This window comes from Haliotis rubra, unplaced genomic scaffold (genome assembly GCF_003918875.1).
Source record: "Haliotis rubra isolate DU_JTF1 unplaced genomic scaffold, ASM391887v1 Scf5, whole genome shotgun sequence".
Classification (NCBI taxonomy): domain Eukaryota; kingdom Metazoa; phylum Mollusca; class Gastropoda; order Lepetellida; family Haliotidae; genus Haliotis; species Haliotis rubra.
Genome location: NW_025767190.1, coordinates 5,614,588 through 5,640,736, shown reverse-complemented (window position 1 = coordinate 5,640,736; position 26,149 = coordinate 5,614,588). Strand labels below are relative to the sequence as shown.

General features: G+C 39.1%; 1 protein-coding gene across 1 annotated transcript; it reads left to right on the top strand.

The window, feature by feature from the left end:
• The first annotated feature begins 640 nt into the window (after positions 1 to 640).
• Positions 641 to 24,420, top strand: LOC124291783 (intraflagellar transport protein 140 homolog). The gene is made up of 29 exons (XM_046728857.1): positions 641 to 771; positions 5,124 to 5,273; positions 6,558 to 6,779; positions 7,125 to 7,255; positions 7,503 to 7,651; positions 8,112 to 8,287; positions 8,462 to 8,550; positions 8,825 to 8,931; positions 9,419 to 9,558; positions 10,233 to 10,436; positions 10,848 to 10,926; positions 11,240 to 11,331; positions 11,856 to 11,983; positions 12,526 to 12,801; positions 12,926 to 13,097; positions 13,640 to 13,771; positions 14,275 to 14,501; positions 14,806 to 14,983; positions 15,289 to 15,479; positions 15,882 to 15,977; positions 16,209 to 16,341; positions 16,577 to 16,720; positions 17,568 to 17,696; positions 17,865 to 18,047; positions 18,183 to 18,389; positions 18,843 to 19,055; positions 19,617 to 19,783; positions 20,353 to 20,494; positions 21,421 to 24,420. The coding sequence occupies exons 2-29, from the start codon at positions 5,130 to 5,132 to the stop codon at positions 21,640 to 21,642; spliced, it is 4,473 nt and encodes a 1,490-aa protein (XP_046584813.1). The 5' UTR covers positions 641 to 771; positions 5,124 to 5,129; the 3' UTR covers positions 21,643 to 24,420.
• The last annotated feature ends 1,729 nt before the right edge of the window (positions 24,421 to 26,149 follow it).

Here is a 26,149-nt window from a genome sequence, read left to right as displayed (position 1 = left end):
GTAATGTAGAAGATATTTAATTAACAGAAAGAGAAGATGCGCCAATCGAGTCTGGGCTTCGAACAAATTTCTCTTGGTTGCTTGGATTTTGTTTTGTAAATAAACTGGTTGAAAGGCGACATGACCGAGTATCTGTCTTCAGAGGTTTACCAACTGATTCGTCACTGAGACCGCGCATTCTAGTCACAATAACAGTTATAGGGAAGCGTGGGGAGAAGTAATCTCCCTTTCACGATTAAACTAACACGGCCGTAAAATGGTAAACAGAGGTTAAAGTATTTTTCCTTCATTACTTCCTTAAATCACATTTATTGATATGAGTAAGAGTATAAAAGAAACGCGGTATCCGGTGTTTGTAGGATAAAAGACACCGTAGATCTGAATAAGTATCAAAATGCATTGTACTATTTTCCAAATAACTATTTACCTTTACTATCACTTCGAATATATTTATGTAACATATTTTAAAAAGTCAACTTATAATACTACATTTGAAACAATTATAATTTACACTACATTTTACATATTTTAAGTGCAAGGTTTTTCACTTTTATTGGTAGTTACAATATACACTTGACATGTGATATTTGCATATTGAACGTACGCCGTTAGGTATGTACAATTGACGTCTCATCCGGGCCCTGCATACTTTCAACATGTCGGCGGCCAAGGTGCTGTGACTGATGTGGATGGCAACATAGTAACCACGGTAACCTAAAAGAGTAGATGAAATCAAAACACAACAAGCGTTTTGGATGAAGAGGATAACATGTAAGACTATATGCCAACTTATCAGCCTTGTACATGTATTTGGTACGACTGTGTCGCTATCGTTTGGCGTCGTTGTGAATGTCAACAACTCATGATAGAACTTCAAATATTGAGCTCAACGTGTTCAACATTGCTAATAGTCCTTTGAGACAGGAATACATACATCTTTTTAACATTGCTAATAGTCCTTTGAGACAGGAATACATACATCTTTTTAGTTGATTGCAAACACTTGCCAAACATATATTCACATTTATTTCGCCATCTCGAAGATCTGTTGTACAACTTGTGTGAATTGTCTGTAAGATTGGAATTGATCAAATCGCTTTGGTGTGCCCTGTGTCCAGATTTGCTTTAGCAGATCATTATTGTGTATATTTACAGGTAATAGCATATATGACCGTCTATAAGACTCTCGACCCCATGGATAAGACGACCCCCAAACTTGACCCTTAAAATCAGTGTCAAAATGGTATGTTTCAGTGCATAAACTCGATCCCCCGCGATGGGGTCCTAATCGCGGCAAACACAGACCACAGACAACTGGCAGTTACCAATAATTATAACTTTGGTCCACATTATTCAAAGAATTCACAATCATATATATTGCGTCTACTCACGGATCGAAACGAAGTGTAGTTGACAGAAAATGCATAATATATTTTGTTTCTCTAAATATCATATTTATTGTAGCAACAAACTGGCTTGCTTATTTTACCCCATTCAACAATCATGAACTGATTACCGCCTCGTTTTCCATTGACTGCTAGTTTACAGTAACATCGGTAAAAATGTGTGAATTTAAATGGCTTCCGTATTTTACCCCATTCCATGTGCGTACAACTTCTGCTTACCACGTTCATGAGGGTCCGTATAACCTTAGTGTTGATTATATATATTTTACATAAAAACTGTAATTAAAATTACACAATGCTAGGTTATATTTCTTTGGGTTAAATAATAGTACTCTGTATTATATTTTACTGACGACTGTGTCAGAATTCGTCCCGTTATATTATTGTGCATGTTTGAACTTGTTAGCTGCTGATTGCTATTTCTGGCTCAAATACACACGGTAATCTTAATCTTAATTAATTTATAGAGCAAAAACTGTAATTAAAATTACACAATGCTAGGATATATTTCTTTGGGTTAAATAATAGTATTCTGTATTATATTTTACTGATGACTGTGTCAGAATTCGTCCCGTTATATTATTGTGCATATTTGAACTTGATCGCCAGGAAACGTGTGCACAGCTGATTGCTATTTCCGGCTCAGATACACACGGTAATCTTAATCCCTGCAAATAATACAATGCCCAGCAAAAACAACTTAGAACTTAAAAGGTAAATAATCTTGTCTAGTGATGTTTAATTGCAAATTTGACGTCTCTACTGACAAAGTCGTCTTCTGTTGTTTGTTCACGGGAAGTGATGCGATGTTGTTTTCTTACCCCTGGAAAAAAGTTTGACGAAAGCGTAACCCATGGATAAGACGACCCCCTTCTACAGATTGCTTTTTTTGGTCCTCAAAAATCGGCTTATAGACGGTCATATACCGTAATCCTGCGACAGCTATAAGGTCATTTGCATGAAGTAACATATCGTGCAACTTCATCCTGCACACGGCAGCAAATTGTATGGTATGTTTTAAGGCGGCAAACAATTTTCTTACGTTATTGTTACCTTGTATCCAAATGAATAGAAGTTTCAGATGTTTTTAGTTAAGAACATGATGATATTACTAATTTTGATGAGATTCCTGAATCATTTTTAATATTGAAACTATTAATTATTTTAGTTACTGGTCTTATAAACGTTTGACAGTGTCATTTGCTCGTACTGCGTGCCATAGTAAGAAAATAGCAATACCACGATAATAGAGAGTTGCTTCAATTTCCGGGGGCAATCGGGAATGTCGCCGTTGTATTGAACGAGTTCACCCAGACGGTCGCATGACAGGGAGAGACACTCCAGATCACACACTTGGGCATCAGGGAGGGGCCACAGACAATCGCGTTCAAGGTCGCCGCAACGCCCACGCTGTCGCTCCCTGGAAGCATCTTTCAACACTGGACTCCAGACGACGTCTGTTTCCCAGCGCCCAACGCCTTCCTCTTCCGATCTCCGTCATGACGCGCCTGCTGTGACTTAGGAGGATGCAGGGGAGCGTTACTTCTAACCCGACTATGATGAGGAGATGGTAGGAGACGGGGACGATGGGGATACTTACCTCCCCCACTCTGAAGTTTTTGCTTGGATTGCAGACAGGCTCCCGGACTGCCCTTCGCCTTCTACTGGCATGAATGACCCGAAGGCCATCCGTTTCTCTCCGGAACTCCTTCTTCCCGCCGCACCCAATGGTTGACAAAATTGTAAACATATCAAGCAAAATTTGTGGCTTCAATTTCGAACCTCTACCTGTTCAGTATGAGTCAAAAGTTTAGAAGAAAGCTCTGGCCATTCAATTGGATCCTTCACACTTTTTAAATGAACTTCTGCCTTCTGGCCGCCGTTTCAAAATCATGTATTACAAAACTAATAGAACTTCAAAATCATTTGTCCCATACAGCATAAAACTTCTAAATCTTCATTCAAAATTGTAATAGTGAAATCTATGATGAGGCACGAGTGATTATTATATCATGAACTTTGATTATGTTATAATTCAACATTATATTCTGATTAGCTTGGCATTGTGTATATATACTTTAAATTATTTGTTGTTATATGCTTGTATTGGCTCTTTGAATGCAAAACAAATTTCCCTTGCGGGACATTAAAGTTTATCTTATCTTTAGTTGTACACCTATATTTACTGTAAGTATGTGACATTAACTTTATCATTCCAAAGTGAAGTTTGCCCAGTAACAGCATCATCCTGAAGGCAATCTTGTTGCATTAAAGGTATGAGACTGAAACAGTATCAGAAACAATCAGTTTTCCTCACCAGCCCACATCCCCTCTACTTGCAAGAAATGGTGTATATTTGCTTACACCAAGAACCAGACACAAATCCACTTAGTCGATTTCCCTTTCATGCCTTTTGCGAATCCAGGTTAATTCTATTGCTGTAACCTGAGCTTGTTGTAAGACTATGAGGCAATGGATTATGTGGTCAGTCACTGTAACCGGGATGATTGCCCTGTTCACATGTTATCATACCTGTGACTGTATCGGTATCAGTCACCTGATAATGTGGATGTTCCAGAGTCAGTATTTACCCTGATATGGCTTAAATATACAGCAGTAAGCAACAGTCAGAAGTATTTTTATACAAAACATGAATTCTAAACAATGAGCATGAATTCTAAACAATGGTTATGTTGTTTAAAATGCTCATGTTTTGAAAGTATAAGTCTTCTAAACCCCTTGTTTACGTGGTTCTCACTTGGACCTTTACATGTTCTAATAAAGCTAATTATGCTACTAAGTAACTAGACATTAAGGCTGTAACGAGTCACTCGCATATTTGGTGAATCGAACCGTAGCCCTTCATGAATTCAATTCGTTATTCGTGGTCACCAGAACCGAATAATAACGAATATTTATGATTTTTTAAGGGAGCATGTTTTACTTGAACCCTTGTCTACTTTTGGACAGTGAGATATGCAAGGATTGAATATGTACTAGCATTGCAGTAGCGCAAGTGATGTTAGTCTTCCAAGGCCGCACATGGTACTGTTGACTATAACTATGACATACCAAATTTGAGTGTCATGAGATCACTGGTTAATGCTGTGACAATCAAAACTGTCAACATGGGCGTTCCATATTGTACATCAAACACTTAACTACAATATTGTATTCGTGAATAATTATTCGTATTCGTTACCCAATATTCATGATACGTATCATATTCGCCACATAGTGTATTCGTTGCAGCCCTACTAGACATGATATATTCCAGACATACACTTGATCATGATGATGCAGTACATGCTCAACCTTCCTTTTGGTATTTTGTCAAAACATTGCTGTTGTCAAATAACATGGATATGACACTGATCTTGTGTCAGGCCTAATTGATGTTCAGGCAGTGTACAGGGTTTTTAAATGTATCAAGTATATTTTGTAGATATTTCCTTTCAAAATATCCAAAGTATACAAAAACACAATAGATTTGGCATCAGACACATACGTTTTAAGTGAGTCAAAATTTTCATCATCAGTATTAGTGGTACAGAATATAGTGATAGTGATACATATCGTGATACATTTGTTACTAATACTAGTTGAGTAGTTGATTTACAGAGCAAACCTCTGTCATTCATGATTTGCCAAACCTCTGTCATTCATGATTCGTCTTGTATTATTGTCATTACCAGTATATTAATGGATGTTTTGCAGTGAGACATGGCAGTCTACTTTGATCACCGTTTGGAGACGGACCAAGCCGGCATCAGTACAGATCTAAAATGGTTCAGTGGGACTCCGCTGTTAGCGGTTACATCCTACAGTGATGACAATGGAGGAGCTGTCACATTTTACACTGAGGAGGTAATCATACTTTACGTTCATATTTAGCACCATACATGTTTGAAAATGTTCATATTCATAACTGCGTAATGTTTGAGGTTGTTACCATGGTTACAGGATCATTCCTCTGTTGTGATCATAATGATGAATCAGCAGGCTTCAGCGTTTGGCTTCATCAAGGCATGTTTGCTGATTAATATTGGGGTGCAAGTAAGTCTGATGTGATTTAGGTTCAGGTTATTTGCTAAGTGGGTATGGTGCTGGCATTTAGAGCAAGTGTATGATTTGGACTCCAAATCAGGCATGGCTACAGGACTAAAGGATGCACAGAAATAATGTGTTAGTTGTAGACGTTGTGTTGAGCACTTGGCCATGCATCTGTGGCTTGTCATAGAGACAAATTTGTCATTGTTCTCATGCTCTCTGACCAGTTAAAGGAGAATATTGACCTCTACTGTCATTATTGATCTGTTCACTGGGTAAGAATTTGATATGCCATATGTTATGACATTTTATTACCCAGTGGTCAACGTATGGGTAGTTGCATACTAATCTCGTACGTCACACGAGTGTCGTACAACGTTGACCTGTGTCGTAACAACTTGACCTGAGATTCTAACAATTTGATTGGACAACCGATGACCTCTCAATTAGGTCACATTCTGACGTAACTATTCTTTCATTCATAACAAACACGTGAATTCATTCATTCTACAACTTAAATGCATTGTGGGAATGTAAACATTGAGAATATTGCCGTGTCGCTGTTTAATTGTGAGTCGAACTGAGACATTATATCTGTCGAAAAACATAAACACAATGTTTCCACCAGTGATGTTAGCCGAATGAAGCAACTGCAAACCAAAAAACCGGGTGCTACGGAGTAGTTTACTGTAGGAGGCTGTACGAGGCGATGACAACTGACATGCATCGTGACGTCGGTTACCAAGGCAGTGACGTCATTACAGTGTGACGTCATGCAAATATTGTACTACAGTACAAAACTCTTCCGCAACCTCTTTATAAACCGGTTTCGGTTTGAAACCATAAAAATATAAAAAATATGCTATTTTGTCAATTTAATGCATGTAAGACGTGGGTAATAAATAAAATACCACACTCGGTCTCATTACATACGAATTATACGAAACTAGTGACCTTCCTATGGTATCTGACCTCGCTTTCGCTCGGTCTAATACCATAAGAAGGACACTCGTTTTGTATAATTCGTATGTAATGAGACTCGTGTAGTATTCTCTATATATGTCAATGCAACATGTTTAACATGTTAACATTCCTTTTCAGGGAGAAAAGTTGCCCAATACACATCTCCAAAAGAACTGCCACGTGACATCAGTGTCTTGGCATCCAAACAAGAAGATAGTGGCAGTGGGATGGGAGACGGGAGAACTCCTCATCTGGAATGAACAGGAGCGTAGTCTCCATGAAGGCGTTCAGATGCATAAATCACCCATCAGTGTCATGCATTGGAGCTCTAATGGTACCAGGATTGCATCAGGAGATAAGGTGGCTATAATTATGAAACTGCCATGCCTCATCTAAAACAGCTTCTCAATAAATCATTAAGCAATATTTCAGACTAAATCTTGTCCTTTGATTTAAAGAAGATAATAAGCTTGGTTTGCTTCATTTAATCTTGTGGGCGGTGGGTTAGCCTAGTGGATAAAGTGTTCGCTCGTCATGCTAAGAACTGGGTTCGATTCCCCACATGGGTACAATGTATGAAGTCCATTTCTGGTGTCCCCCACCATGATATTGCTGGAATATTGCTGAAAGCGGGGCAAAACTAAACTCACTCATTTAATCTTGAGCCAAAGTTAATATTTGACATATGAATTGTTCTTGTTCCAGTCTGGAGTCCTTATTGTATGGAAAGTGGATACAAAAGGCCGCCTGAATCCCAACCCTCTCTGCCAGCATCACATCCAGGAGCCACTCACACACATCATAGCTAGACCAGCTCCACCCCCAGATCCAGCATCGTTAGTCAAATGCTTTTTCCTTTAGGCTGTATCATGCATCGTTGGTTTCAGATATTTTCAAGATTGATCACAGCACTCAAATTTAGAAGTATTAATGACTGATGCAAGTGATACACATGATCAAGTCATCTAAAATGTGAATAATATACCTGGCAGATTCATACATGTTCACCAGTGTACTGATCATTTCATAATGTTTGTGGTAATCTGTAATACGTTTGGAAATTCAGTATATTTCTGTTTCCAGGGACATTGCCAGTTTGGCCCGAGCAGCTGTCAGTGGGGACGAGAGTGCCTTGGACATGTTTAACTGGAAACGAGGGAAGAGTAATTCAAAGACAACAGCAAGCTTTGGCCCATCTGAATCACTGTCCTTCTTTGTTGGTGGAGCCAGTGGTGAGTCTTGTCTACAAGTCAAACTTGGTTAATTGAATCTGTTCTGTTTGCATGTTTCGTGTGTCAGTAAAATACTCTAAATAATGATTCAGGATGGTTTTGTTGGTTTTGTTACTTGTTTACACTCCACCCAGCAATATTCTAGCCATATGGTGGCGGTCTGCAAATAATCGAGTCTGGACCAGACAATCATGGTTTACATAAATGTTCCTACTTTTTCAGCCTTTAGCTTAGTTCCATTTGATAAACCATATTGTCTAGACTACTGAAATTTAAACATGTACTAACTCAATATTTCTGAAGACAAGAAATGAAATCGACTATTTAATGGGATGTAAAGTAACAGTGAATGAATGAAGCTTTTCTCTTAACCTAGAAGAATGAATGAATCATAGTGATTTTTAGGGTGCTTGTGTTCACAGTCCATGTTATTTGTTGTGGTTATGGTATGTTACTACAGGTGGAGTTTACTATGTGAATGAGAATGGACAATGCATACAGTGTTTCACGGTTGACTCGTCAGTAAGGAAAATGCTGTATTACGATGACAAGAACATCCTCATCACAATCACAGACAACATGATGCTTACACAACATGCTGTCCTTCTTGAGGGAGACACCAAAGAAATGATCAAGGTAGAACTTCTTCTCTTGGTAGTCTCTGCTGCTGAGACTTAATCATGTCCAAGACTGTTATTGTTTATTCAGAGTGTATTTTTTGTAGATTGATTTTGAATAATTGTACAAACAATTCAGAGATTGGTTTATAATATGATTTTGTTGACTTACAAGTTGACTCCCATGTTTCAGGTAAAGCTGAGTGGGAGGAATGAGGAACCGATCATCATCTGGGCAGGGAAAGGCTTGTTGGCTACGGCAACTGGAGAAGTGGCCATTAGGTTAGTGTAGCTCATGGGATTACAGTGTTGGAATCATCCTACAGAAACATACAGTCATTTAGTAGTTTAGCTAATTTCAACTAATTCAGCTAGGATACTGACACCATAAATAACAAAAGCAAATTCAACTGAAAATGTCATGTTTGCCACAGACTGATATTTATGAATCACACCAGATTCACTTATTGACTTGCTCTCTCATGTACCATTTAGTCATGTTGTATTTGAGTGGAGATATTAAATTTTGATACGCTGGTACGACTATTTTGAACAGAATGTGGGATCTGGAGCAGGATGACAACTATGTGTTGAGTCTGGACGGTCACAGCAGCTACGACAGCAATGAATCCATCATGTGTGTAGCATACTGTGCTGAGAAAGGTAAGAATGAATGTACCTTGTGTTAAATGCTGCAGTATAAAACTCTAAATAATAATTAGTGATTCAGGATGGACTACTTTTGTTCTGTTTGTTCGTTGTTTAATGCCGCAGTCAGCAATATTCCAGCTGTATGGTGGCGGTGTGTAAATAATGAAGTCTGGATCAGACAATCCAGTGATCACAAGCATGAGCATCGATCTACACACCTGAGATAAAATTACATGCTACAACCATGTCAGCAATCCTGACCACCGATCCTGTAAGTTGCCTCTCACGACAAGCATGGGTTGCTGAAGACCAATTCTAATCTGGATCTTCACGGGTGTTTCAAGATGGACCGATATGTGTGATTTACTGAAGTAAAAGACTCCAGAAGATTTATTTATGATTAATGTTGAATCAAAATGCTCAGTAGGTTTACCTTGGATGCAGTTATTTGTGTGTGAGTTAGTGAGCTTGGATGACAGCCTCATGATTGTGTTGTCAGGCATGTTGGCTGGAGGCACTAATATGGGGAATGTGGCGTTGTGGAAATTTCATCCGACCAACAACCGTAAGGTGGAGGGAGAGGACAAGTGGAAGCTGCAGGCACCGGCAACAGTGGAGGGGCCAGTCAGACAGATACAGGTATAGGGTTGTAGAAATACATCTTCCAAGAATGGATTTGGACTTCGTCTAAAAAAATCAAGTTGGACTTTTAGTAACTGCCAGATGATTTGTTCTTTCAAATATGTGGTTGCTGGGGGCATTTGTCATCTTCTGATGAGTCTTGTCTTAAAAGCCAAATCACCAGCAGTTTCTCTTAACACGCTGTTGATATTAATGTTTGGTTATGTATCTGCTGATAAAGAAGCTATCCTTTATACCCTCTGAATTCAACATAGGTGGATCCAGAAATTTTCGAAGGGGCGAGGTTGGGAACCCTGAACTCCCCCCACCTTGGTCTACCATTGCAAAACATTAACTTCAGTGGTCTTTAACCCCTGAACCTCCACCTTGGCTCTGCCACTGTACAATGTTAAGTGTTTATCAAAAATACATGTGCATTATATTTGAAGATCAGTGAGACACATTTTCAAACACTGCACTGATTGTGAAATATTGAGGGAATTCTTTGATCAGTTAGAGTAACAAAAAATCGGAAAAGGATGAAGTGAATGTACCTTGTTCACAGGACATTCACAATCCAAGGAATAAAACTGAATTCAAGCCTGATGGTTTCACTAGCAGTTAAAATATATGCCCAATTGTTGCTGATGCTACTTTGTGATGACTGACCTGCATGTCTTGACACATTCCAGTGGGGCAGCAACAAGACACTGATGGCCATCAACACTATCGCCAACGTGTTTGTCCTCAGTGAGCAGGTGATGAGCTCCAGCTACCAGGACCAGACAGCTGTGGTTCAGTACGGACCCAGCTCACTGTCCATCGAGGTGTTCGCTACTGGGAACCACCATGACCTCAAGACCGACATCCAGGTCAAGGGGGTCTGTACAACTAAGGTGAGGCTGTAACATATGTTATATTTGGGATTACACTTTCTCAGTAAAGTACAGATTATAATACTTTAGTTGGGTAGAGTCCCATCCAGGATTTAATGCCTCCCCCTCAGAGTAAGGCACCTAATCGCCAGCACACAAAGTCAGCCATCTAACCCACTCAGCCATGGCTTCCTTCTTGTTGGGTTTTGATTGTGGTAAAGATGGTGTTTTTTCATAGTGGATATTTGGTTGCTTTATCATAAGAAAATATGTATGATTTAAACACATATTCCTTTTATTTCAGCTTGAATATAAGGTGACCAAAATATCTTGGTCCTTCTTTTTGATTGTACTCTGTCTTTATAACAATGGACATGATTTAGTTGTATGTATGAAGGCCTGCGTACAATATTCATAACATTTCTGTTTTAGGATGTCCTTGCTGTATGGAATGGAAAACGGGTCATCATCTATGAATATTCAGCTGACAAACTAGTCCTAAAGGCTGCAGGTAAAAGTCTTTTACAACTGGTCATCAAATACATTACAATGTTACGTTTGACAGACAAAATCCATGTAAAATCCATGAGATTGAGCCAAGTTTTTGTGTTCATGAGTGAGTGAGTGTTCATGAGTGAGTGAGTTAGTTTTACGCCTCACTCAGCAATATGCCAGCTATATGGCGGCTCAAAAGTGATGAGTACACATAATGCTGCATATAGAAAATAATAACATTGCATTGCATCTTAGAATAAATTCTCAGCATAATCTTCGAAGTTGATCTATAACCTTCTTCAGATGAAAACAAATCTCTTTGTTTCCAGGTTCGTTCACCACAGAGGCACAGAATGTCTGCCTATATGAACAAAATGTGTATACAATTGAAGGAAACAAAGTGCAAGTCAGAACATTCCAGGTATCAGAATGATTTCTTTCTGTACATATGTAAGAATCCATCCTGAATAATGCTTGATATTTTTCAATGAAAATTTCAGACATCATCAGGAAACACATTTCCATTACACAGTTCTAATATGTCACACAGAGTGAAGTTATCGCCCCTGGGTGATTCTACTCTAGGTAAAGTTATGGCCAAATCTTAACATAAACTTTCAGGAGCCCTACCATTAAGTCAGATTAATGTAGATGTAGAGCAGAGAGTCACAACCCTATATCACATGTAGCAAGTAAGTGAGAAAATTTGTACATGAAATATTAGCACTTTTTGGTTCTGAGCACATGCTTACTCTCCTCTCACTAGAATCAGGTCTTTGTTTGTTCAGTTGTTGATTGTTTGCCCTATAGCCCCTCTTAGTATTCTGTGATGGTGAATAGTACTGGATACAAATCTATATAGCATTGGTCAAACTGTTTGCTGTAATAAACCTTTGTTATTTATCCTGGATATTTGCTAACCAATATTCCAACTCTTGTTTCCAGGGAACAATCAAACAGCACATGACATTTTCTGAAGTGGAGGGCAACCCCTGCTGCATCAATGTCTGTGGCAACTTCCTGGTTGTAGCCACAGAACATGGAACACTCCGAGTCTATGACCTCTCTCGCAGGTCGGTTGTGTCATAAGTAGGACAAATATTTAAAAAAGGAGAGATTTCACCAGAATTCATATGATTGAAACATGGTAGTACCTTATGCTGGTTGTTGGAAACTGTAGGATAGATATACTGTAAGACCAGAATAGTAGGTACCGGACCTGCTGTCTTAGATAGAAAGTACTATCAACAACATTTAACAGTACTTCCTTGTTTATTGATTAGGATAACATTTTGAATACCTTTTGATGACCCTAAGATCATCATGATCATGCATAAAGTTGTGGATTATTTGGTAGGATATGTTCCTCTTGGTGTATATATGGGGCGGTGGGGTAGCCTAGTGGTTAATGCTTTGGCTCGTCACATTGAAGACCCTTGTTCGATTCCCCACATGGGTATAATGTGTGAAGCCCATTTCTGGTGTCTCCTGCCGTGATATTGCTGGAATGTTGCTAAAAGCGGCGTAAAACTAATCTCACTCACTCACTTTTGGTATATTTTAATGCCTGTAATATTAATGGTTATGATACATGTGACAATGATCTCTACTTCAGGGAAGCGAAAGCCCACAGTAATCCAAAGAACATAGCTGATTCTGTCCATGACTTCGGCACCATTCTCTCAGCCCGGTGCAACTGTTCCGGCAACAGAGTGAGTGTGATGGTGAAGCTGCAGAATAACACCTTTGACAGCAAGTTGTACATCTGGGATGTAGAGACAGACAGTGTGCAGTACTTCAACTTCCAGACAGGACGTGGGGAGCAGGATGACTACCCCCCTCCTGACGGTGCAGAGGAGGAGAATGAATCCGATACCAATGATGCAGAAAGGTAAGGTGCAAACCATTTCTTTGTCGAAGTTTGGTATTAAATGACAGGTGTTTAAAAATTGTGTCTGTGTAGAACAGTCATTGTGTGAAATTTCCAGCTACTAACAATTTGTTGATTCCTGTAGGGGTAAGAACCAGGCCATGAAGGACATCGCTGGGCTTACGCACTCGACATCTCACTACTGGGATCCCCATGAGCCCAAGCTGCTGGTGTGTGAGGCCATGGCGGTCGAGCAGGAGAAGAGCAGGGAGATCAAGAGGAAGCCATCTCTCTCTAAAGCTGTTGAAGATGGCCCGGTAAATACTGTATATATATCTATGTATTAATAAGGGCCCTATTCCATTAAGTAGGTCCCTATGATTGCTGGTAGTCCTGGGATGTAATTAGACCTACTCAGATCCTGGTACTTGGCTCCAGGATGGCAGGAATGAAAAACTGTTCCAGTGCATGTTACAGTTATAACTAATCTTATGGCTTTGTTGACTTGTGTTTCACTAGCTGATCTGAAGAAGAGGTTGTTATGCTAAGTGTTACGCTGTTGAATTTAATTCAAAGTTGAAGTAATTACTTTTCCCAAAAATGCCTACTAAGAGCTCTTTGTTTTGGGAGCCTAGATCTATCCCAGGATTGTCATAATTTAGTCTTACGTAGCAGAGTTATGATTGTCGTAGTGTTAAGAATGCTTCATGGAGTGGGGCCCTGCATTATAATTAATTTCTTTAAAAGCTGTTAGAGAAACATTAATGTGAGTTACGTTTTTTGTACTGATTACAGTAAAGATGTCAGTCGTTTGCAGCTCTCCAGCTTGCATACAGTAATGTGTTACTGGTGTTTTTAGGTGGAACTCATGGTGGTGTCTCTCTTCTGCACACCAGAGAATGGTGTCCTCATTCAAGACAGCTTCAGTCTCCCCCCACAAGTCACTGCTCTCATGGGGGTGGAAGTTCCATATCACTATTTCATCAAGAGGGTAGGTCATTTCAAGTATGTTTTGTTGGAGAATAGATGAATGAAAGTCAGTGTTAATATATCAGCCCTTTGAGGCTGTACAGTGGACTCACAGTGCAAATGACTAGTGTTTGTTTCATACATTGATAGGGTATGTGTATGGTACCACATTCATGACCGCCAGTGGAGATTCTGGCATAGAAAGGGTCTCCAGCAACCATGGCAACCTCTGCTTGTTGTACAAGACAACACATGAATCAGGTGCTCAGTGTCAATAACTTGGATTGTAATGTGTCGAGGTACCTGACCTTCTTCATAATATCATTCACTGACTCGTCCCTTCATCACTCATGTATTTACAGGACAGTATAACTAGAAAATTGCTGAGTATGACGTTTAGTTTCATACAAATAAACAGGTGGTCATGATAATGATGCTGCAAGACCTCCACCCTCACTCCTCCCTTATTGGCATTGTAGTCTTCCTCGGATGTCTTAACATTCCTTTACTCACTGACCGTTTCAGCCGGAGAACACATCGTCCGAGCTTGCCAGTCAGCAGGAAGGTCATGTGATCAACCCAGAGACTGGGACTGCCATCTACCCCAAACTGGTGTTCAGGAAAGTTCTGCGTGATTTTGTGGGGCTGGAGAACAGTGACAAAGGCACGAGAGACGCCATGATGAATTTCAGCTACTATCTTACAATAGGCAACATGGATGAGGCATTTAAAGCCATCAAGCTTATCAGGAGGTATGTAGAGATACTTACTGTTTTGTTGTAGTAACTCGGTTCTTGTCCTCATAATGTTGTAGAATGTGGATTATGGCACTTACAGCCAGTTTCTTGTGAAAAACTGTATGGTTCGTACAATGTTTTAAGTCTTATTGTGTCATCTTTAATGAGATATGGATGTTTCATTTTGCTGTTAATTTGTTCATTAGATATGCTTGTCTTTCTTTTTAATTACAGGTGAAGGCTATTTCTCATCTGTTTAGGATCTTAAACTTACAGCATTTGATTGAATATTTATTGATCTGTGTGATTTGCTTGGCAGTGAGTCAGTGTGGGAGAACATGGCCAAGATGTGTGTGAAGAGTCGACGGCTGGATGTGGCGTACGTGTGTCTGGGTAACATGGGCCATGCACGTGGAGCCAAGGCACTGCGGGAAGCACATAGAGAAGCTGAACTAGATGCCAGGGTGGCCACATTAGCCATACAACTAGGATTGTTTGTAAGTACTGGGATGGAAATTACAGTCTGGAATCTGTAGATTTCATCATTGTGTTGGTCGTACAAACCTGTGAAGTACTGACAAGAGATCTGATATATAGATTCAGTTCACATCGTTTCCAGCCTATGTATCAGGAATTTATCTTAAGAGTTACTCTTAACCACACTTTAGTGGCTTGGCAGCAAGCGATGTATGGCTCATTATTCAGGGCCACTGAAAAAGAATACCAACACAAGAATAAGGAGGGAAAAGTCGAACTGAAATATTATGCAGTTTTTTTAGTGTTTCCTGTTTTGGTTTTGAAGGAAGATGCAGAGAGGTTACTGAAGAACTGTAAGCGTTACGATCTGCTGAATGAGTTCTACCAGAGTGGTGGGCAGTGGGGAAAGGCCCTGGAGACGGCCGAGATGTATGACAGAATCCACCTCAGGACCACATACTACAACTATGCTCGGCATCTGGAGGAGAATGGAAACACATCAGCAGCCATTCCAAAGTGAGAATAATAGATAAATTGGCCTCTCACTGATTGTTTGATTATGCATGCTGGTATAAATACCAGTTTCACCCTGACTTGCACTAACATCATGGGCAGCACCATACACATTATAGGGAACACCTACATCTATGTTAACATGAGTAAGCCAAGTCTAATGTGCAGTACAATCCGACTGACTAACCTATATGTGTTACGTTCAGAGTATTTTGCTTCAATCTGAGTCTGTTTTAGCTATATTAGTATGTTCTTCTTTGTATCAAGGCCATTGTTATTAAATTGTTGTCTACAGAGGTAGTACCTGGTTATAGTGTGATTGCATGGGATGTTTTATTCCAAACTTGTTTTTAAACTCACCCAATTTCATTATGAGAATTTGCTCATTTTCGTGTTTCTTTTCAGCTTTGAGAAGTCCGAGACACACAGGTTTGAGGTACCGAGGATGCTGTATGAAGACCCTGAAACCCTGGAACAGTACATCCAGAGGAGCAAAGACAAGTAAGCTTGTCATTAATTATGTTGGATATTACAGAATGTCCTCTAAAATGTTTTAAAGATCATGAAAATTCTTGAAAATGTCTCCAGTTGGTTGGTTCTTTCATGTACTTTCATGAAATTTATTAACTTAGTATAGTGAAAAATATAGGTTTAAAACTGTCATGATGTAGAACTTTGTCATATTGAAGACTAATTATTAGCGATGCCTGAGGTGTTTGCTTTCTTTACAAGGTCCCTGCGTAAATGGTGGGCCCAGTTTATGGAGAGCAATGCAGAAATGGATGTGGCATTACAGTTCTACGAGGAGGCCCAGGACTTCTTCTCCCTTGTCCGAGTCTACTGCTTCTGCGGACAGATTGACAAGGTCAGTCATACAACATATAGATATGGGACTTACTGGCTGTTATACAGAACACCATGAAACAGATGTACCATGTTTAGCTACTTTATGTAGAGGACATGAATTGAGTCTTAGCTGTCATTTCTTACTGTTTCATATCCACATTAGAGGCAACTGTGTTTCATTGTGTTCTGTTTAAAGGAAACCAAAACTTAGACGATATTTAACTGCTGTACAGCTGAATGTTGTGTGGTTATAGGCAGCAGAGGTGTGTAACGAGACCGGAGACAAGGCAGCCTGCTACTATCTGGCTCGTCAGTATGAAAACCAGGACCAGATCAAAGAGGCCATCCACTTCTTTACCAGGTCACAGGCCTTTGGTAGTGCTATCCGCTTGTGTAAGGTGAGCAGAGATTCTGATGTGCTAATATTTGCATGACTTGTGTTTCAACAGGGCAGGAATTATGCTCAGTTTGGTTTATAAGTTCATGATAAAAGTAATATGTATTCTAGCCGCTTCCAAAAAGAGATGTTAGTGCTACGATTTGTACCTCTGATTATCTGATGTGCAAGGAAAGATTTGAATCCATCTCAATGCTCTGCAAGCAGTGAAGTCGCCAACAAGTTATGTATTCAAACCAGTGATAATCTGGTTGTTTAACTGCCCACTGTTCCACTGCTTAGACATCAGGGCTCGAATTAAGAGATGTCAACCTACTTGCACCAGGTGCAACCTAAGATAAAACCTAGTTGCACCTGCCAAATTCCAGTTGCACTGATTTTATGGTGAGATGAAAGAAATGTAATGAAAGAAATATGCTATTGAGTTATTAGATGTTTTATTCAGAAGTTTACCCACTCAAAAATTGACCTGCACCTGGTGCATGTTAGAATAATAACTACGTTGCACTTTGTAATATTGGCTAGCATCAGTGCAAGTAACAAAGCACTAAATCGAGCCCTGGACATGTTGTACGTAGTCTCAGTCTGTGTATTATTAATGTGTAACTTGGTCTTGTCTCTGTACGCCTGAAATACTGCAGATGATGAAACTTTTGTATTTGAACTCACTCACTACTTTGACTGTAGACCAGAGAATTGGGTAGATCAAAATCAGAATTACTGATCATCTGTAATCACCCATCAGTGTTTTGCAGTGTTATTGTTCATGATGTCATGGAGTGTCTAGAAATGTCCATGTGAAGACTCTACTGTATGGACTTCATGGACAAGTACTGTTTGTTTGTCAGGAGCATGGTCAGGAGGAGCAACTGCTGAACCTGGCCCTGCTGGGTCGACCGGAGGACATGATGGAGGCCGCTCGCTACTACGAACAACACCCACGCTACAATGACAAGGCTGTCATGCTGTATCACAAGGTGAGACTTGGATCTGTTTCTGTGTTTTCAATTACGTTATAAGAGTGTGCAATTGGATGATCTGTTGTCATAGATTTATGTACTGTAATAATGCACATATGAACAAGTGTGTAGATTACTTATTGGGTCTGGAACAATCACTTCATGACATCTTAATATCTGTTTCAGGCTGGCAACTTTTCTAAGGCTCTGGATCTTGCCTTCAAGACGAAGCAGTTTGGGGCTTTACAGTTGATATCCGGTGATCTTGATGAGAGAGCTGACCCTGAGCTGCTTCAGCAGTGTGCGGACTTCTTCCTGGAGAACGGGCAGTATGATAAGGCTGTGGACCTTTTGGCTATAGGGAAGAAGGTAGGTATAGCAACATCTGCATGCATATATTGTTTGTCCTATTTTCAACCTGTATTCTTTCGGTTCTTAGATATCACCAGGATTAGAAATCGATTGTTGTATTGTATGCTCAGTACTCTGTGATTATTGCTGCAGTACATCGATGCTCTGAAGATCTGTATGGAGCGACATGTGGAGATTACCGAGGATCTGGCAGATAAACTGACACCAGAGAAAATCGAGGGTGAGAACGACACGATGGACCGACTGAAGATCCTAGAAGGTATTGCTGACGTGTGCATGCACCAGGGACAGTACCACATAGCCACCAAGAAGTTCACCCAGGCTGGCAACAAGATGAAGGTATGACAGAGGGTGTCCTCACAGATTGATTGGGTGTGAGATTGTAGAATTCAGGCTTATTTTATTATGATCCAGTTTCACTTGGGCATGAAAGATCTCGTAGAAATCATTATGAAACCCCACATTTGATGTTCTTCAGTGCATGATTTTTATTTATTTATTGGAACTGTAATTACTTGTCAATAGATCACCAGGTAGTCTGTCATTAGTAAAGAAATTACAAAGTCTATCTTGATGTGAGGTAAGGTAGAACAGAAGAGAAAGAATGTTTGGCTAATGTTTCAGTGCAGATAAGAAACTGTGTAAAAACACATCTGCAATGCTAGCGTGCCTTTCATACACTCTACCACTAGTTGAAGATTTTTAATGAATTTCGGGCAAAATATCTGAGACAAGAAGCAGCTGTACCATGGTTATGTAAATGTTGTTGTAAGTGCTCTTTGTTGTGTTCAGGCTATGAAAGCACTGTTGAAGTCCGGTGACACTGAGAAGATTGTGTTCTTTGCTGGTGTGTCCCGTCAGCGGGAAATCTATGTGATGGCAGCTAACTATCTTCAGTCTCTTGACTGGAGGAAGGATCCCGAGATCATGAAGAGTATCATAGGATTTTACACGAAGGGCCGGGCACTCCACCTGTTGGCAGGATTCTACGATGCATGTGCTCAGGTATAACTGACAATACATACTTCTTTCTGAAAAATTATCTTGTTGGTTGCATTTAGTTTGTGTATGTAGGTGAAAATTGCAGTAAAAGTTTGCTACATGCTAATGTACACTCTCTCAAATCAGAAGTGTATGTAATGAGGCCTGTGACATACCTTTGTATTTAATGCTTATATTTAAAAGGGTTAGGGATATAAATGTTTCGTCGTCTTGTTCTTGGTGTTAAGTCCGATATGTTATAAACATGACAGTCTTCATTGTATTATACCTCCTCAAGACAGCAGTGTGATGGATAATAGAAAAGGACTGTGTGTTTGCATTCATTAATAAGAGAATCTTTGGGAACTGTTGTCATAAGTGATCTCTCTGCTTGCTTAGCGCAGAAATCATGATTATACATAGCCCCTGTAAGGATAAGACTGTACTGCAATATTGTCCCTTTGTTCTTGTGTTTACTTAGATGCAATCCTGTTGTGATTATGGTCAAACTTACATATGGACTGATGTGTCCAAGTGTGACATTTGGAGATGTGTATTGTTGTAAGTGATTCCGTGTGTGTCAAGGTGGAGATTGATGAGTATCAGAACTACGACAAGGCTCTGGGGGCTCTAGGGGAGGCCTACAAGTGCATGAGTAAAGCCAAGGTGGAGGATGAGACTTTGCAGGAGGAGAAAATGGCTCACCTCAAACACAAGATCACACTTATCAAGAAGTTTGTGCAAGCTCGGAGGTCAGTTTGCTGACATGTGCTGCTGTGTAAACACATGTCAGGGCTTACTTCATCACAAATATCTGTACATCTGGTAGATTGTGTGTTTTTAGCTGAGTTATATAACTTACTATGCAGACTATGTCCCTTAGTCGCCCGGATCGGCCACTCAGGTTTCCGATCTCAGTTCCACTGATCATTATAATCATCTGTCAGCATTTTGTTCTAAATGTATTATGACCCAAATCACTTGCAGCTTTACATCCCAGTGAAGATACAGCACTGTTAAAAATGGCATCAGACTCTAAAATGTCAGAAAGCATGTATAAGAATGTGCTTGGTATAAGTATGGAATACTGATAATGATAACATCAACAAAAGTGAAGTACTTTTCAATGTTCAACTACATGTAGAATATCATCAGCCTATACAAGGTTGGGATACTAATTGTCTAATAGAATTTGTGAAATGTTTTTTTGTACAAAGAGTTCCAATCCAGGCTGCTGCCATACGTCTGCACCATAGGCTTTTAGGAGGGTCTTAAATTGTTTTCTCAACACAGGGTGAGTAATGTGTTTTCTGGTTGCCAGGGTGTACGAGGAGAACTCTGAAGAAGCCATGAAACAGTGCCAGGTGTTGCTGGAAGAGACGGATCTCGACAGTGGGGTCCGTGTTGGGGATGTCCTCGGCTTCATGATTGAACACTATGCCCGGAGAGAGAGATGGAAGGCGGTTAGTATAGCATGCAGTCATTTATGTAATTTTTCCTTATCCTGACTCATGATCTTTTGCTTATCTCCCTTTCCCTTTCGAATGGTAGTGGAACACTTGAATCCCTTGAAGTTCCCAAAGCGGACGTATAAATACACTCACCCACGAGTTACCTCCCTTTGCCCTTTCCCGCTCAAACCAGTCATGTGACCTGCCTTACTTGTCATTCTCTCCCTTTTCGCCCAAGCGGATGGTAGGGCGAGCAATGGGGTTCGAAAAGGTCCCTGGTCAAATGGATTGAGTGATTTTTCAGAGAGTGGAAAGCTGGTGATTTGAGCCCTGGCTGTGTCATATCAAAAGATGTTAAAACATTGTACCAGTTACCCCACCTAACATTCAGCTTAAGGGAATAAATGAAGGACCAACCTTTATTTGAGTCTGTGTACTGTGTCTGAGTGGTGTGTAATAGTTCTGTCGAATCGCAATAATCTTGTTAGCAACGTTAGACCTGAATTCACATCACTTCACCACTTCTGACTTGATTTGTTAGAAGTAAAGGTCTTCGGTATCTCAATTGTTGAAACATTAAGAGGATTGGATGGCCAGATAAGGTGATTTGCAGATTGTATGGATCATTGCCTAAGCTTTCAGTGACTGGTTTATTTTCAAGTTGACATAGATTGAATAGTGCTTATTGTGGTATAAAGCATCAAAGAGACAAACACTTCACTTCATGTATGGTCCGATTCTTAGTTGCTCAGCAGAAGTCAGTTATTGAATTTCTCATTGTTACAACACATAATTATAGTCTTTTGTTTAGCAAGGTGGAAACAAGTTTTTGACCTTGTGTAACTGTATTTGTGTTATTTTTATGTGTGTAAGTGTATTTTGAAAGACAAAGGAAACGCCAAAGTTTCAATTCTTACATTAGTAATTCTATTTTTCAGGCATACTCAAGTCTTGAAGAATTGCGAAGTAGATTAAAGGGAGGTAACCCCGCATACTATGTTAACACAAGAACAATAGAGGCAATTCATCGAGCACTCGATGTTCCACTGTCACGGACCATTAATCCTGACAAGATGAATGGCTTCCGTAGCCCAGAAGATGAGGAGGGAGACTTCATTGAGGAAGATGTTGCTGATGACTCGTACAGCCACAACGTATGATAGTGTGATGACTGACCCAGGTTAGAGTGGGGACACTGTACATATGTACATGGAGGGTAACAGTCTGGTATATCATATATGGGGACATCTGTAAGGAACTGATGTTTCGCCTAACCCTGTGCAAGTCTTTTGTTTGTTTGGAGCAAATCGTACCTGTTAACTGTGACCACAAGAGTGATATATATTATTTTTCCATTTCCAACATATCACCTCGGGCATGACTAACACACTTCTAATCAAGGAGCTGTCCAGTGATCTGTTAATGGGTTGTATCCTGTGAAACAGTTTTTGTTATGTTTCTAAATCAAACGTAATTCATAATGTGACTTTTACAAATTCCATGTAAACCCATGATCACATGGCAATACAAATGACTAACATGCATACCAGTTAATTTACATGATAGGTGTCACATTGACCAGAGAGGTTGTGAAAAACTAACAAATGTCTGTATGTAGACATCTGCTTTGTTATATATTTAAGGTCGGTAGAATTCCAGGATTTGAAAGCCAGATCGTCCTTTTGTGTAACTAGTCCCTTGGTCTGTACCCCAGATAAAATATCCAATATTAATTGTTATCCCTTTAGGTAGCCATGAAAACTTATGTCAGATATGCAAGATCAGTTGATTTTTTAAAACCAGAACATATATGACAGATGCCTGCATATGGTAAATATTGATAGTTTGTTTAGTAGACATTCATGGATCAGAGGACCAATTTTACTGTTATGGATAAATATTGATGAAGATCTTGATTGTAGATGTTGGTAATTAAATGTTTCAGTGCTTATGTTAACTTGACTGTGATACTTAGTGAAGTTTATATCATAATACAATCTGATGGCATGATTAGTTATGAATACCATAGCATATATGAGTCTCGTTGATTTCATGGTGAAATACACATGAACAGCTGATTATGTGATAAAGATCACTGCTTAGTGAGATGGCGGCACAAATATCAATGTAGTAGTGGATTGTGCTGTAGTTTTTGTTGATGGTATGAAATATTCCAATATGAAACTTTGTCTTAGTATCAAGTAATGATCACTTGTGATACATGGGTTACTTTTCAGTCATTGTTACTTTTTCATTAAAAGTATAACATTTCAAATCTGTTGTGTCCAAAATTATCAAGAATTGAGAGACAGCCTTACTTTTTTTGGTCTTCTTGAATACTGACAATGAATGTTTTATGATTTTGTGTTGTGGAATGATTATCTACTTTTTTCAGGATATTTTAATACACATGTGATAGCAAAACTTTATTGGTGCCTTTTTCAGTCACGCGAACATAATCTTATGTGTCGTGATGGGATGAATCTCATGCACACTAATTTTTATATTAATTTACTTACAAGCCGTCCAATATCAATGTACTTACAGTAAATATTGCAGTGTCAGCACAATGTGACCCTACAACAACAGTTTTATTGTTCCATCCTAGTGGCAGGGGAAATCACTCTTCTATTTATCCTCTACTGGGCTTCTAGCTATATTTTTTCAGTTTAATATTTTCATTTGTAGAATGTACAAAATACCAATTGGATGGATATATATGGGGAGAATAAGTTATTGAGTATTTCCTAATATTTTCAATTCAAGGAAATAGCATTATGTGGAAGTATTTAGGTTAATATTAAAAGCTGTTGATGTTTTCAAGTGGATCATTCATGGTTCATTTTGAGAAAAAGCAATAATCGAAGTGGTGTATAAATTGTTTCTTGTATATAATTCATCAAGTTAAGTTATGCACTAATTCATGGTCACACATTTACCGTTTTCTAAATTTTTTAACACTGCTATGGTCACATTTAAACATGGAAATGTCCGTCCTAAATATCCTCACATTATCAAAACATCCAGATTAATTATGAAATGTTATGGGAAGTTGTGTACAAAATGTCACTGATGCTTCTATTTTTTAGACATTGTTGTTCACATCGTACATTCCATGATGTATGTAATCAATATTTTGTTTCATATATGCAATGCCTTCATCGTATATAAGGATGTGATATAGTTATTTATCATTCGTGAATATATTATGACATCATAATCATTGTTTACTTATTGCTGTTAGATTCACTAACTAGTTCTTTTGTTGGAGTGATTTCATGATACCTGAGTTTGAAGACATTTGGAGTCAGGTTGTACATAAGTGTTAGGTGTAAAATAATTCACTATATAAACCGAGGCCATATTTCCTATACACACATACCTACAGTTGCTGTGCTGTAGCACATATAGGTTAGTAGGTTAGTAACATAAGTGCACATCAACAGCTTGTTTTGAACTAAGTATCGTATGTACTTGTTTTTAAGATCAGAAGTTGGGACTGGTTTGAACTGTTTGTTGAAATGGTTCGCAGCCACTTAGTTTATACTTTTTCTATCTTTGAAGTGTAAAAATGAGTATGTTTGTGCTTATCACACTAATTTATTAAAATCATAATAGATTAATAAATTGTAATTTGTCATAGATAAGTTGAGGCATTGTTTAACCGTGTGCCCTTCATTTGAACTTGAATCTCAGCATGATTTTCTTTGAAAGATTGATTTTGTTTTTAGTACTAAAAATATATGATTTTGTTAACTATAGATAAATGTTGTCAATGATATTATATGTAACAATCCTCGCCTTCAAAGGTGTTGCTGCCGTGAATGGAATCATGCCGTCCCTCTGTGTGCTTTGTATATCATGTATTTTGTATATGAGTTGTTGATATTTGTTGACTGACATACATTTACTATGACAATAAATCAACCTGAGTGATATCGATGGTGTGTGATCTGTGTCTGCAGGTTTAAAGTGTAGCAGTACAGAGATGATACTACCAGTAGCTTTTACCATGTGGACCAAACATCAGTTTACCAGCACTTGTTTATGGCAATGCGTGTTGCTGTACAGAGTAATGTACCTTTGGCAACCCAGGAACCTATAATCATGTGTTTGAATCTTTCAATTTCATTATGTCTACCAGTAAACAAAGATTTGAAGACAAGCAATTGGGGGTCACTTGAGGACAGCCTTTCACCTGACCTATTAGACAGTCCGAATGTGTTTTTTATCATGTAAAGGTTGACCCGGTATTCTTAATAATGAAAGATACTGTCAACATCATCACCTATGTTTCGCTTCATTGGGATAAACATTTCAAACATAAGAGACATTTCAATCTTTTCTGACTGGCTGAGGTTCATTTCTTTTAATCAGAAACCATACATAGTCTTTGGTGTAAGTCATTTCATTGATTGAAATCAGTTTGCGAAATGTTTTTTCTGAGGGACCTAGCTGTGATAGGACGTCCTAGAGATAAAAATCTTATTTTAATTAGACTGCGAATTAGGTGCGAAGTACCAGTGTAGATGCTAACACACTTAAAACTTGTTCATCTTTGTCACACCAGCTTCTTAATGCCAGTGGACAGTGGGGTAGCCTAGTGGTTAAAGCGTTTGCTCGTCAGGCTGAAGGCCCGGGTTCGATTCCCCACATGAGTACAATGTGTGAAGCCCATTTCAGGTGTCCCGCTCCATGATATTGCTGGAATATTGCTAAAAGCGGTGTAAAACCCAACTCACTCACTCACTCTTAATGTCACTGAAGGAGGCCAATAGGAATCTGCTTGATTGACAAGGAGTATCATTTCAACTGCATGCTTACTTTTGAGAATGTTAAAATATTGGCCATGAAAACCCTTCATAAGATGCTAAAATGACAATTTTTCTCTATAAACGTAGTCAAAGACTTTCCTAAAATCTATATGTGCACAAGAAAACGACCTTTAGGGTTACATAAATATTTAGTACAAAGTGATTAAATAGTAAGTTTATTCTCTATCAACGAGCTCGGTTATCAGGTTATTGAAATCCATCTGGATTAGAAGTCTATTTCCTCTTACACCTATTCATATTTTTCATACATTTCGTTATTGTAGTAACGTAAAGATTTCTTTCAGTGAAATTAAAGTAAAACTTTACTAACTTTAAGGGGCTTTTTTAGATTGTAAGTAAGCATAGATTCCTTGCTACCCATACCTGATTTGTTCGTTGTTCAACGCAGCATTCAACGATTTTTAGCCATATCACGGCGAACTGTAGGTAATGTAAGTAATCGAGTCTGGACCAGACAATCAATTCATTGGCATCACGAGGAATAGGGATGCGATGACATATGTCAACCAAGTCAGCGAGCCTGACCACCCGATCCCGTTAGTCACCTCTGACAACAAGCATGGGTTGCTGAAGACCAATGCTAACCCGGATCTTCACGGGTTACCCATACTTGTGTAATCCACTGGATGAACTGCGTGGTTTGGCTCAGTGAGTCGGTTGATTGTGTGTCATAATGTCACTAACTCGTTTATTTGATCAAGACTTAATTATTTACAGGTCGGCCCTAAAGCTGGAATATTGCTATTGAATAATCGGGTCGTTTGGTCTGTAATATACACGCGTTACAGAACTCTGACCATTTGATAGCTTGCCATCTGTTTCCCAGAAATAG

What these genes read in the sequence shown, in the direction of transcription:
- LOC124291783 (XM_046728857.1), top strand. Translation starts at nt 5,130, where the DNA reads ATGGCAGTCTACTTTGATCACCGTTTGGAGACGGACCAAGCCGGCATC. An exon ending in TCTGCGGACAGATTGACAAG is followed by an intron (nt 16,342 to 16,576) that starts GTCAGTCATACA and finishes GTGTGGTTATAG; the next exon opens with GCAGCAGAGGTGTGTAACGA. An exon ending in TTTTGGCTATAGGGAAGAAG is followed by an intron (nt 18,048 to 18,182) that starts GTAGGTATAGCA and finishes TTATTGCTGCAG; the next exon opens with TACATCGATGCTCTGAAGAT.